The sequence below is a fragment of the Mustela erminea genome, chromosome 4 (assembly GCF_009829155.1).
Source record: "Mustela erminea isolate mMusErm1 chromosome 4, mMusErm1.Pri, whole genome shotgun sequence".
NCBI lineage: Eukaryota > Metazoa > Chordata > Mammalia > Carnivora > Mustelidae > Mustela > Mustela erminea.
Genome location: NC_045617.1, coordinates 85,687,588 through 85,701,014, shown reverse-complemented (window position 1 = coordinate 85,701,014; position 13,427 = coordinate 85,687,588). Strand labels below are relative to the sequence as shown.

The 13,427-nt window shown below is 38.3% G+C and overlaps 1 protein-coding gene across 6 annotated transcripts in view; it reads right to left on the bottom strand.

The window, feature by feature from the left end:
* The window catches only part of DNAH8 (dynein axonemal heavy chain 8), a 342,799-nt gene that overhangs the window by 207,743 nt on the left and 121,629 nt on the right, over positions 1-13,427 (bottom strand). For all 6 annotated transcript variants that reach the window (XM_032339820.1, XM_032339819.1, XM_032339821.1 and 3 more), the window contains 5 exons: positions 10,905-11,018; positions 9,541-9,603; positions 4,403-4,503; positions 587-724; positions 189-429 (listed from right to left, as the gene is read on the bottom strand). In XM_032339820.1, the coding sequence (XP_032195711.1) occupies positions 189-429; positions 587-724; positions 4,403-4,503; positions 9,541-9,603; positions 10,905-11,018 (657 nt within the window). The remainder of the gene's footprint in view (positions 1-188; positions 430-586; positions 725-4,402; positions 4,504-9,540; positions 9,604-10,904; positions 11,019-13,427) is intronic.

The following is a 13,427-nucleotide window of genomic DNA, read 5'->3' as shown; positions in this document are numbered from 1 at the left end:
TCTTATCTCCTCGAGTTACTATATTATTTTGCAAAACCAAAGGATGTTCAGGACCATTCCAAATTTTGAGGGTACAATATATAGAGCAATTAGTACACCCTTAAATCAAATGTCCATTTGCATAATTTTCAGAAAAATAAGAGATGTTCTTTAATGAACCAGTGATAAGATCTTATAAGCTTATGTACCTCTATGTCATCCTTATGTTTAAGTAGTGGTGCTTCCATAATATTTCTAAGACAAAAAGAATCAGATTCCACATCAAATGGGGTTCCAGTTAACTCAGAGATTCGGTCCCAGTGTCTCTGTTTCATTGCCTTATTGGTCATCATTTCCAGCAGAGGACATGACTCACTAAAATCATCAATTCTTTTTTTCAGGTCCAAGAAAGCTTGCCAATCTTTAAGTCCTTTTGGGAGTTTACGACACCTTTTAGAAAAAAAGAAAAATCACATCACTACACATTTCTTTGAAGCATTATCTGTATATAGCTATATATCAGAAGATAAATGTATTTGTAAAATACCTACAGTTCCTATGAAGATAGGCATTATAAAAAGGTAAGCTTAATTCAATTCAAACTCACCTGTTTTGAAATTCCTGCAGTTCTGCATTAATGTTTTCAATGTCTACATCTCCCCAAAGTATTTCATAATAGCCACTAATATTGTTCATTACAGTATCATATAGTCCATACAGCTTCTGCAGCAAGTTGAGCTCTTTTCTGAGAAACCAAATAATTAAGTTATAACATAATGTATATCTTAAAAATAAATATCATTATTGGACAGGCAGAATTCATCCAATCAAACATTTCATACATGACATGTATAATGTCTTACAGACACCAACATGCAAGCAACTCTGTCAGTTTCCAAACAAAAATTTTATTAAAGCCCCATCAATTAGGTCAATTTTATAGTTTTCAAACATTCCAAGTCATACTAAGACTTCACATTAACAAATGGTGTGATTATTATTATGGTTCCAAACATTGCAAACAATGTGACCAGAACCTGATAATAAGATCAAAGCTCAGGCTAAGGTTTTGATTGTCTTTCTTCCAAATGCAAGCTGGTTTTTTATGAGAACATCTGCCTTTAGAAAAGTGACTTATACATCACTTTCCTACTGAAAGCTTTCCCTTATGTACCCAAATGGAATTATATACATTACAAGAATAAGAGGAGTGATTATAGATCCAAGCAAAACAAAAGTCCTTTATTGTGTCAAACATCAAAAAATGAACACTCAACAGAGTTTGTGGATACTCCCAAGAATGCCTCAGTCCTTAGCAGACCATGAATGTCCCTGAGACACAATTTTAGTTTTTGAGGTTATTTTTTGAGTGGTTCTATTTTTAAGGATTGATATTCACAATTTTATTACTTATTGTAAATAATCCAAAGACCAAAGGCAAGGTTTGCTTATGTTTTTAATATAGTAAAACTCATTCTATCTTGCAATTATCAAAAGGGCACATCAGACCCTTTTATAAATCTAAAACACATTCTGGAATCTTGGTTATCTTATTTTTCCAGTTCTTACTTCATTTTGCTGATTCATTTTGCTGATCATCTTAGGAACTATTTCATTATTAATCACAGAGTATTCCCAGCTATGCTAAAAATGACTAAAATAATACAAAAAGTATGACAAGATCTCCCATAGGAAGGGACAACAGTCATCCTTCAAGTTTCATACTGTGACACCCAAAGCATTGGTTTATTTTTTTTTTAAAGGTTTATTTATTTATTTTGAGAGAGACAGAAAGAGAGAGAGAGAGAGAGAGAGAGAGAGGGGACAGGCAGAGGGAAAGGGAAAGATGGAATCCCAAGCAGACTCCATGTTGAGCACAAGCCCAATGTGGGACCAATCCCATGACCCTGAGATCATGACCTTAAACTACACCAAGAGTCAGATGCTCAATCAACTAAGCCACCCAGGCACCCCTCATTGCATCATCTTAAGAAAGTATCAGAAAAGAACACCAGACAGACATCAACCATCTTTGTGTTCTTTTGATCTTTGGTTAGTTTTCACTTAATAGGGTTAAGCATTCAGAATTGTTTTTTTTTTTTTTAACCTAAAACAGTAAAGAGAAGACAACTGATAAGAACGGTTCTCCCCAAATATTAAAGAGAAAGACACAGAGCAGCACTCTAGACTCTAACTGTAATAGTGAAACTGTGTAGTGAGATCTCAGACTGTGGGTCTTTAGATGACGATTACCTAGATGAATTTTACTCAGATCAGTCCCTTATGAGTGAGCAATATATTTCAATAGAGGCAAGAGCTTCATCACGAAGTGCTTTATAAGAACCTAGACCATCCCATATTGTGAAAAGGATAAATGATTGTTCTTTCATTACTTGTGATGTTTGCATAGATTTTACTGGGGACTTCCCCTAAGTGGATGAATGCTGAAGGCAAATATATTCTCAAAGGAGACAGATGATGCAGAAATGAAGAAATTCATTGACTTAATGATTCAAATCTACAAATAAAGATTTTGGCACTTATAATGTAAGAAAGATAGTGATCCTCTCTTCAACAAAACTATGAGTGTCTGAGTTTTCAACAGTTTTGTGTTTTAACAATCCAAGTGCAAGAAGAATCAGAAGTAATAATAAGCTAGAAGCTGTGGGAGATGGATTTGAAACCAGAAATCAGAGTTTACAGAATGAGTATGATCCACATTCATGCAGGACAGCTGATGAGCAGTTGGTTGTGTCACCTAGGAGACCCCATAACCTGACCTTCACTACCCACCTGTTTCTATTTATTCATTTTTCTCTTACATTTTTCCTTAAGATCTTCTTTCCAGCTTCCCTCTTCACTTGGGCAAAGGAAACCTGAAAGCACCCCTTAGGTGATGGCCACTCCCCTGACAAGACCTCCCACCTGACCTGACCATCCAGACCCTCTGAGCCAAACCTCTGACTAGCACCTGTGCAGATGGACCATGGAGGGAACCTCTGGAAAGACCTCCAATCACCTTTACCTCACTATAACACTAAAGCTCAGCCCAAAGAAGAGCACAGCCTCATTTGCATAACATACAATGTGTGATTAGGCATGTTTCCTTAAGGCGCATGTGTGACCTGATGCCCATCTCTACGTTAAACATTCATCCTAACCCTAAACAAAAGGAACCATTCACCATTTCTTGGGGAGCCATTGCTTTGGAAGCCATTGCCTATGATTTCCTTATTTGCAGTAAATCAGGTTTTCTTTGTGCAACAACTTATCTTTGGTAGTTTCTGACTCACCAAAGAGTCAACTCACATTGGTTGGGCTCCAGTCACATTCTGGAATCAGTCTCCATTTTGCGTGTGTATCTTCAAACCAGGGTGTTAATGGAGTAAAAGTGAGGGTTTTCTCTGCTTAAATTTTTATTACATTTTCTAACAAAAGTGTGTTTCACTATTCCCTTATTCTTAATTTGCAAATTATTCATCAATTACTTTAAAATATTAAAAAATTAAAAGGGTCCATTGGTCCAGATGATAAATGAAGATGATTGTTTTTCCTGGAATTCTGCCAGTTAAAATAAAACAGAGTCTCGGAATGAACGTGCAAAAGAGTTAACTAGAGAATTTATAAAAATGCAAGACCCAATCCCTGAGATTTTGATTCAGCAAATCAGGGTAAGCAACAGATGCCTGCAGTTCTAATGCAACTGGTTATCAGATTAAGCTTGGTGAATGACTGCTTTGGAAAAAGAATACAAGCTATGTACCCTAAAGTAGGCTGAGGCATTAATTTATGGTTGGACGATTTCTTGTCTCTCTTGCAAAGACGTAAATCGACTTTGAAAGAAGTCAACATAAAGTCCTTTTCTAAAACCATAATCCTAATAAGCAAAAAGCCACTGTTTTAATTCTGACCTTGAGGAAAGTTACATAAAATTCCAATAAAATATTGTTGCTTAAATCTTAGATCTATGTATTGTTTAAAATCAATGAAGTTCCTTGGCCTTCAACCCTGATGAATTTCTATGTCTACCCAACAGAAAAGAGCACTTAGCATAAAAGTAAGAAGAGCTGGAAAGCCAGGGAGACTAGTCCTCTAAATAAACAATATATTTTATTTGCGTGCTTCTGCACAATAATAGACACTGTTTAAAAATATTCAAGAGGACAAAGTAAAGCACAGGCTAAATATAGGTTAAAAACACTGGGATTTTTGCAATGTACTTTGCATTCCCCAAGAATGTTTGTTTTACATGTGACAACTATGGATCTGGTAGGTCAGCAACAGCCAGGAATAAGGGAAATATTTAGGAGTGGTCTAAGGGAGGCTCTTCTCTGCATGATAAAGGATTTAATGATGACATGATTCTTTTAATGGGCAGTGTTTCATTATTTGCATGTAATACTTGCCCAATTTCTATACTTACCTAGTTTTGTGTAAAACCTCATAATCAGTCACAGGCAATCCAAAAAGTTGTTCACCAGATGAATATGTAACAAACTTCCTCCACAGATCATCAAAATTGGCCTATAAAAAGATTTTTAAGTTGTAGTAAAATAAAATTAATTCAGGCCCCATTAAAGTAGAATTTATTATAATTGAAATAAAAGCTACACTGAGGTTTATTTAATAATATCTATGAAACAAAGTTTTGTGAAGAAATTTATACTGGTGCCAAGCAATCAGAAGAAAAGTTGAGCACTTAGGAAAATTAACTTTCAAACACTCTAAAAGCATCCATTTTACATAAAATTTTTTCTTTAATAAATTATGTGGTCCCCAGAAGACCTATACTTCAGGTTCCCATAAATATGTCTGAAAGTAATAAAACTGCATTTTAAAAAATCTATAATTCAGGCTTTTTCACTAATTTAGACCTGTCCTCTCTTCTACAGGGTTCAAATGAGTGAGTATAATCCTTTCCACCCTGTCTTCCCTCCAAGCAATAAAGAGTCTATAAAATGAAGGATTCCCTTTTAACACTATTTGAGAGAATTCTAACAATCTGAATCAGCAAAATGAATGCCCATGCCCCTTGAATTGGAAGTGGGATCTCCTATACTTAGAATGCTAAGCATGGAGCGTGTTTAAAGCACAAAAGCAAATAGAAATAATCCACATGTGACAAGGTATGTGCGGCTTTAAAATAAGGGTATAATCAGTGAGGGCCCTGGAGAATGTCTGGCATCAGACCTCACCACATTCAGTGAATCCGATCTGACAGCTACCGTTAGCATATTTTAGAGGACCCAACTCAGGAAGTGGGGAAGACCCTAGGGGAACTCCAATGAACTCTTCCTTTCTAGAAAGTAAGGGCCGTATTTTGCACTTTTTCTATTAGTTGCTGGTTAGCACAGTGGTCACTCAATAAAGTTACTGACTAACATAGCCATGGAACCATGTGAACACTAGAAAAAGAGAAACAAAAATGTGAAACTTAGCATACTTTAAAATAATGACACTTAAAATCTTGTTTATGTGGTGAAGACTATTGATGAATGCCAGTCACTCACCCTTTTTCCATTCAGGCCCCAAATAGTATAAAAAGACCCATGTCACCAGCCAAATGGGGAACAAAATATCAACTTTGTCAGCAGGCCAACCCAGTGCCCAGTAATTCCGGAGATCAGAGTAAAGTTGCCTCTGGGAACACCACTGCACCCTGAGGCCTAATGTGAGGCTTCCTGCTTTTTTCCAAGATCTAGATCTTGGCATCTGCTTTTTTGGGGGGGATAGGAAGTTGAGGGTGCCCTTGCTTTTGAGGACAGTTGGGTCACATACCCAGCCAGATGCATGGAGAATAGCCTACTGTGTGCACACCCCCAAGCATAGTTAGAACAGAAGGAGCAAGACAGCAAGAGATGGGCCCTACAATGTCTTTTCAATGAAGTAGCCACACCCCCCAGGTAAAAGGTAGTATATTACAGTCCCAGTCACTGACCAATGAATTGGTAATTCCTGAGGGAAAGGCAAGGAGATGGATCTACCTTCAAAATATACCCAGGCTCCAACCACTTTTCATCAACTCCAATGCCACCAGTCTGGTCCAAGATACTGTCACCTTCCTCTGGATTATTGCAATAGCCTAATTACTCTCTCTGCTTCCACCCCTGACAGTCAATAATCTACTCTCAACAGTGTAGCCAGGACAATCCACTAAGAACATAGGTAAGATGATGTCATATTTGCTCTCACTCAGGGCCTTTGCACTTGCTCTCCCTCCTGTCTGGATAGCTGCTCTTCCAGGTACCTGTCTGGCTCGTTCCCTCATTTCTCTAGGTCTCTACTCAAATGTCAGCTTTTCAAGGTGGCCGTCTCTGGAGATATGGTGTTAAAGTTCACTTCCATGTTACATACACAGAGCCCAGCACATTATGCCCCTTCTCCGCTATTTTTTCCCTTGGCACTAATCACCCTTCAACATTACTATCTAGTTTCATTCTTCACCTTGTTTTTATTGCTGAGGGGCTCTGCTTGGCTCAGCTGGCAGCTACCAGGTGAGCAAATTTGTGTTGGTTTTGGCTTCTCCAGAGAGGCAGGCCTTTCCCTGAGATGCAGGAGACTTCAGGTAGCTAAGGATCAGAGCCTCCTCCAGGGTCTGGCAAAAAGGGACCAAAAGGGACCACTATTGTCCTAGGACAAAAGAACCACAGCAATAACAAGGGACTAGACTTTTTGTCTGCGGACACCATATTCAAGTGGAAGGCTTATGCCTGCTGCCTCCCATGAAAACCCTGGCCAGCATAGACAACCTGCCTTATAGAAATCCACCAGGCTTTCTGGGCTAGACCTACCTGGCCGGTGGAACCAGGCAGCACAGACAATGGGCTCTGTGACAGCTGATTTCCTTACTTGGCACAAGATTATTCCTCTAGGGTCTAGGCTACAAATCCTGGTTGCTCCAGTGATCCTAGAAGAACCCTTTTTTATCTGGGTCTGGATTCCCTTTTTTTTTTTTTCCTCAAGATTTTATTTATTTATTTATTTATTTGAGAGAGAGCATGAAAGAGAAACTGCAAGTGGGGAGGGAGGGAGAGGAAGAAGCAGACTCCCCACTGAGCAGGGAGCCCGATGCTGGGCTGGATCCCAGGACCCTGAACTCATGACCTGAGCCAAAGGCAGAAACTTAACCAACTGAGCCACCCAGGCGGCTTGGGTCTGGATTTTCCATTTAAATCACTCAAATCAAGGGAGATACTTGAAAGTTAGATACCATGTGAGAAATTCCACTTGACTGAACCCTTCTGAGAAAAGCATGCATGGAACCAGCCTGAACCATCTAAGGAACATGCACATACAGCATCGAGGACAAGATTACTGAATCTACTCTTCTTTTTTATTTGCTTTGAGGTGAAAAAACCCAATGGCAAAGTATTAGGAAGTTATCTCTGACATAGGTAAAAGGATATTAAGAAATACCTACACAGCACGAGGCAAAACTAAGTTAGCTACAGAAAGCCTTCATATGGCTGCTAGTAAAGAAGAAAACACTGGATTTTGGACAACATCTCTGGATCTCCTGGTGGCTCAACCATGGAAGCTATCAGAGCACAAAGGCAGGCAGAAACTGGGGCCTGGTGAAGAAAAAAGTGACATCTAAAAGGGGGCACAGAACAGAGAAATAGGTGTCTTATGGTTACTTTAAAAAGGAAAGACACACAGCTTTTAAAATATTGATTGGGAAGACTTAGTGAAGGGGACGGGGTTAAGAGGAAAGGAGAGAAAAGGGTCAGGCAAGAAGGAACAAGGGAGAGTCCAGAGTCCCCAGGGACAGGAAAGGCAACACATCTCTCTGAAATTTACTGCACACACACACACCCTAAATCATCTCTGTAAATTGGGAGACAAGGTCATCTGTCCAAACTAATCTCAAAACGACTCTTCCCACACTCGTACTTCAGTAAAGGACTCTACTTTCTTCTGTTTTCCCAAGCTGGACATCTCCCCCTCTTCCCCTCAGCCCAGGCTCCAGGCCTATCACGTTGGTCTTGTTAATAAACTCATGATCCATCCAGTTTTGTTCATTGCAAGTGCATTTGGTTGGTCTCACTCTTTACAATTTCTTACTTGCATGACTGAAGCGGCCGTGAGTCTAACCATCCTCCTTCCAGAGCATTCTCCGCACTAATGCCAGAGAAATCTTTTTAACACACAGCTGTTTTAAAAATCCAAATCTCGGGGTGCCTGTGTAGTTCAGTGGGTTAAAGCCTCTGCCTTCGGCTCAGGTCATGATCCCGGGGTCCTGGGATCGAGCCCCGCATCGGGTTCTCTGCTCAGCAGGGAGCCTGCTTCCTCCTCTCTCTCTCTGCCTGCCTTTCTGCCTATTTGTGATCTGTCTGTCAAATAAATAAATAAAATCTTCAAAAAAAAAAGAAATCCAAATCTCAACAGGCCATTCCTTGCTTAGAGCCCTCCAGCCCCCAGAATGGGCCAGGAGCTCCTTACCAGAGCCTACAAAGCCCTCTCAGCAGCGATTTCCACCCTCTCAGCTGTCCCATCCCTCCCTCATCCCTGTCCTCTCTGACCACTGGACCCCACATCTCCCTAAATCCCCTGGCTTAACTCCTCATTTCAGGGCCTTTGTAAGAGGTATAAATTCTGTCTAACTTGTTTTTCTTCCTTCTTCCCCTGGCTAACTCTAAATAGTCCTTCAAGATGCGGCTCAGACGGCTCCTCTTCCAGGAAGCCTTCTCTGGCTGCCCCACCTCCTATTTTGGTTGGTAGTTCCCTACCTTTGTTTCCGTAAGACTAGTTCTCACACTTAGATCATAGGGCTCACCACACAGTTTTGCACTTACTATCTATCTAGCTCTCTGTTCCCTACCAGATTTTAGCAGTGTAGAGGGAAGAACCTTGCCTTAATCACTTTTCTATTGACCAGGACACACAGTTGGCATCTGATAAATATTTTTTAATGACTACAAATGCATGCGGGACAGAGAACATAAACAGAACATGAACATATAGTCTGGCCACTACAGAAAACAGGATAGAGAACAGACACAAATAATGCCTGATCCTCTTAGGGGCTAGCTTACATAGGAATCCATGAATCTGCAAAACAATGACCCAAAGGGGTATGTGATTTTTCTCTAGATTTGCTCAGCAATCTGAGCATAGGAAAAGAGGGTGAATCCGATGAGTATAATAGAGTCCAGGGTAAGGGAAATGAGCTGGGAAGTTTAAAGTCAAGGATAAAAAGGAATGGATACTGAGGGAACACCGGGAAACCATTTGTCAATATTTTAGATCTTATTCTGATATATTTTATTATTATATGAATTTTTACCATTTGCATACAAATGAGATGCTTGGAACCAAAATAAGGTATACACGTAAGTTCAAAATCAAAGGCTTATTCTTTAAAAATACAGGGAGAGATTCTGTGGAGAACAACACAAAGGGATACAAGAAAAGGAATCAATCACATTATTTTGCAGATTAAAATCTGTATGCCCTTTAAACACTAAATTTTCCAGTGTAAGGTAGAACACATAAATTTTTCCCTAAAATTACTTTAAAGAATAACAACACATGGTTGACATACAGAAAATGAAGTTTCACCTGAAATATCTGTAGCCTGTTACTAGCTTCTTGGGGTGGAATATTTGGAACCATGGGTCCTTCCTGTAATGAATAATATAATCTCCATTTAAATTCTTAAACACATGTATTTATCAATTTTTTGAGTTTATCCATTATTTCCTTTAAATAAATAAACATTATTTTTAATTGGAAGATCTAATTTTGTCCCATATATGAAGCTTTCATTTAATTTCTGTAACAGCTTTATTGAGATATAGCTCACATATTATACAATCTCTCATTTAAAATGGACATTTTAATGGCTTTTAGTATATTCACAGAGTTGTGTAACCATGACCACAATCAATTTTAGAACATTTGCATCACTCCAACTTCCATTCATTTTTTTAAAATGTGCCAGAATTACATCTTGTAGGAAGCCTGCACCACTAGAGCTCTGTTTCATTTCACTTAGGATTGTAAGTAATGATGCTGTGTTTGTGCATTAGAATAACTGATACAGAGTTCTGAAAACAGCCTCCTTCCACTGACTGTTCAGCCCAATATGGAAATAAAGGAGCACGTAGGTTGAATACTTGGATGAAGCAAATGCAGTCTCTGGTGGCCATCATCCAGAACCCAGTTGCAAAAGGGACCCCAGATGGTCTGTACAATCCTGAATATATGAATATGCTAAATAATAGACCAGATTCGCAGGATAATGGAATGATAAGGCCATAAAATGTTGACAAATCCAACTAAAAGAGGGAAGTTTAGTACATGCAAAAAAAAAAATGTGTTATGTGATTATTATTAAGGGGTTAACATGGCTTATGAATCCAGACCCATTGCGACCATGAAAAGAAAGTAGCATATGTTAGGGGAATACATTCAACTTCTGAGTTTAACTTCAAAGGGGAGAATCACCATCAGTCATGTTACCAGGCTGAATTGTCTGAGGGACTGACCAGGTGTGACATTGATTATTTATATTCAGTGACCCTTTTGGTTCTCTAAGAGTTAGTGAAAAAAAGATCTGTTGCATAATACCCTGGTATTTAGGTTTTTATAATTTCTTATAGCCTTCCAACAACTGTATTACATTTTCAACAATGAGCATTCTGGCCTGAGAAAGAAAACATAAGACCAAACCTCTTGTTCCTTCCTTCCACAATCTCAAAAGTTGTTGCTCATTTTAACAGTTAAATCTTCTTTCTTCCTTTATAAAATAAGTTTAAAGGTTCAGCTGTCCCCCCATTTTTTTCTGATTTCTCCAAATATTAAATCTATCCTCTTATATACAATGTGCAAATCACAGTGAATTTTTCAAGATTCATCACTGTCATCCCATATAAACATGCCACAGAACATTTTATCACACAGCATGCAAATACTTAGATTACCGTCTCGTATGATTCTGCAAAGTTCATTACATCCTCACGAAAAACTTCCACAGCCTCAAGAAGACTACTTTTAAACTTTGGCTGCACTTGAACTAGTTCATCTTGCACAGAAACCTAGAATAAAAAAGAATAACCAACATGATATGGATTCAAGTGAAAATGTATTTAAATGAAAACTCTAATTCTGTCCCAGCAAGTTCGTTATCCTGCAGATGTCCAGTATGAACAAGGGTGTCTCTACAATGCTGCTTTAAAAAAAAAACAAAAACAAAAAACAAAAAAACAAGAAACAAAAAAGCAAAGGGAAATAACCCAAATGCACCAAAAGAAGACACAAAACATTCTAATTCATGACCCAAGAGGCAGCCATATTCTATAACTGCAGTTAGGAAAAAGTTTTCTGGCTGACCCAGCTCTGGCCATCACTATGGCCAGGGAAACAGTTACTGCTATAGGCCCCAGTCTGGGTCACATGCCATCTCTGAGACCAGATGAAGGTCTGGGATTAGTAATCTCTAGTAGGTTCACAGGGCTGGAAGAGTCACCTCTAAAAGAAAGTAATATTACTCTGGGTATTTAAAAAAAAAAAGTGAATGCCTCCCATGACCGTCTTCCAAGCTTCTGCTTAAACCTTCAGTCATAATAGCTGGCACTTAAGGAATAATTCCTATCCACCAGGTTTTTTCACCTATATTAACTCATTTAATCCTCAGGACAACCCTGTGTGGCAAATGCTAATACTATACCCATTTTACAGGTGAGAAAACTGAGGCACAGAGACACTAAGGAACTTCCCCCAAAGTCTCAGCATCAGCATGAGGCAAGGTCAAGTTTCAAAACCTAGCTATTTGGTTCCAGGGCCCCCGCTCTTAACTTGAAGTTCTCAACAATAGCATCTGTCTAGGTTGGAACATAGGCTACTTTCAGATTAATGGTGATTATAGTAAAGGATGGGCCAATAGGTTTAACATTATAATCAAAGAGATAGAACAACCCAAATGGAACACCTGGGTAGCTCAGTTGATTAAGTGGCTGCCTTCGGCTCAGGTCCCAATCCCAGAATTTCAGGATTGAGCCTGCTTCTCCCTCTGCCTCGGTCTCTCTCCTTCTCTCTGTCTCTCATGAATAAATAAATAAAATCTTAAAAAAAAAAAAACCCACCTGAGTGAATCTTTTCCCACCAAACAATAACAGAAAGTTGGGTTTCACTAAATCTCAACAGAGGGTTCTTCATTTCCTTCCCAAGATGCACTTTTCTGACTAAACCAGCAATTGTTTTTTAAAATAAATGATTACTCAATATCGAGCATGAATGGAAATAAACATGAGCATGAAGAAAACATCTTATACACACTACCTCAAGGGAGACTCATAACTACGTATTTTAAAAATTCCTAATGTATTCCTAAATGAGCCCATGAAGAAATTGAGAAACAAAGGTTATTAACTTGCATAAAATCACCCAATTGGCTGGTAGCAGAGCTGGGATCACAAGTCATGATCCCAATTTCAGCTCAGAGCCCTTGCTAGTCTGCCTTGCTTCAACCTCAGTGACAAATCCTTCCATAAACAAAAAGTTTTAAGTCAACACTTAATTAATATTCAATAAAACTTTTCACTATAATTAAAGAATCTGGATCTTCCCTTGGAGTTCATTTTTAATGTTTAACTGAATAAATATTTACCAACTTCAAAAATCCTTAGAGGGAAATTTATAGCTGAAAATTACTGCATGAAAAGAAGAAAAAATTTCAAATTAGGTAACCTAACCATCCACCTTAACAAACCAGGCAAAGAACACACTGAATCCAAAAAAAGCAAAAGAATAGAACAAAAACTACAGCCCAGACAAATGATATAGAGTATAGGAAAACAATAGAGAAAATCAACAAACTAAAAATTTCTTCTTTGAAAAGATAGGCAGAATTGATGAGCCTTTACCTAGACTAACCAAGAATAAAAGAAAAAGGATTCAAACTACTAAAATTAAGAATGAAATAGGAAATATCACCACCTACTTTACAGAAGTAGATGGAATTATAAGGATTCAATCAATAGAGAAAACAGGGATCCTATGGGTAAGAGAAAATATTTGCAAATCATATATATGATACGGCTTTAATATCCAAATATATAAAGAACAACTATAACTCAACAACAAAAGTGAAAACCACAAATAACTCTATTTTAAAATAGACAAAGGCCTTGAATACACTTTTTCCCAAGGAAAATATGCAAATGTTTTTATAAGCATATAAAAAGGTGCTTAACATCATGTAACATAAGGGAAATTCAAGTCAAAACCACAATAATGTGCCCCCCCTCCAATGAGGATGCCCACTCTCAAGGAAACAGAAAATAACAAGTGTTGGCAAGGATATGGAGAACTTGAAACCTTTTTGCACTGTTGGTGGGAATGTAAAATGGTGCGGCTACCATGGAAAAGAGTATAGTGGATCTCAGAAAGTTAAAAATGACACTATATGATACGACAATTCTATTCCTGGGTACATAGCCAAAAGA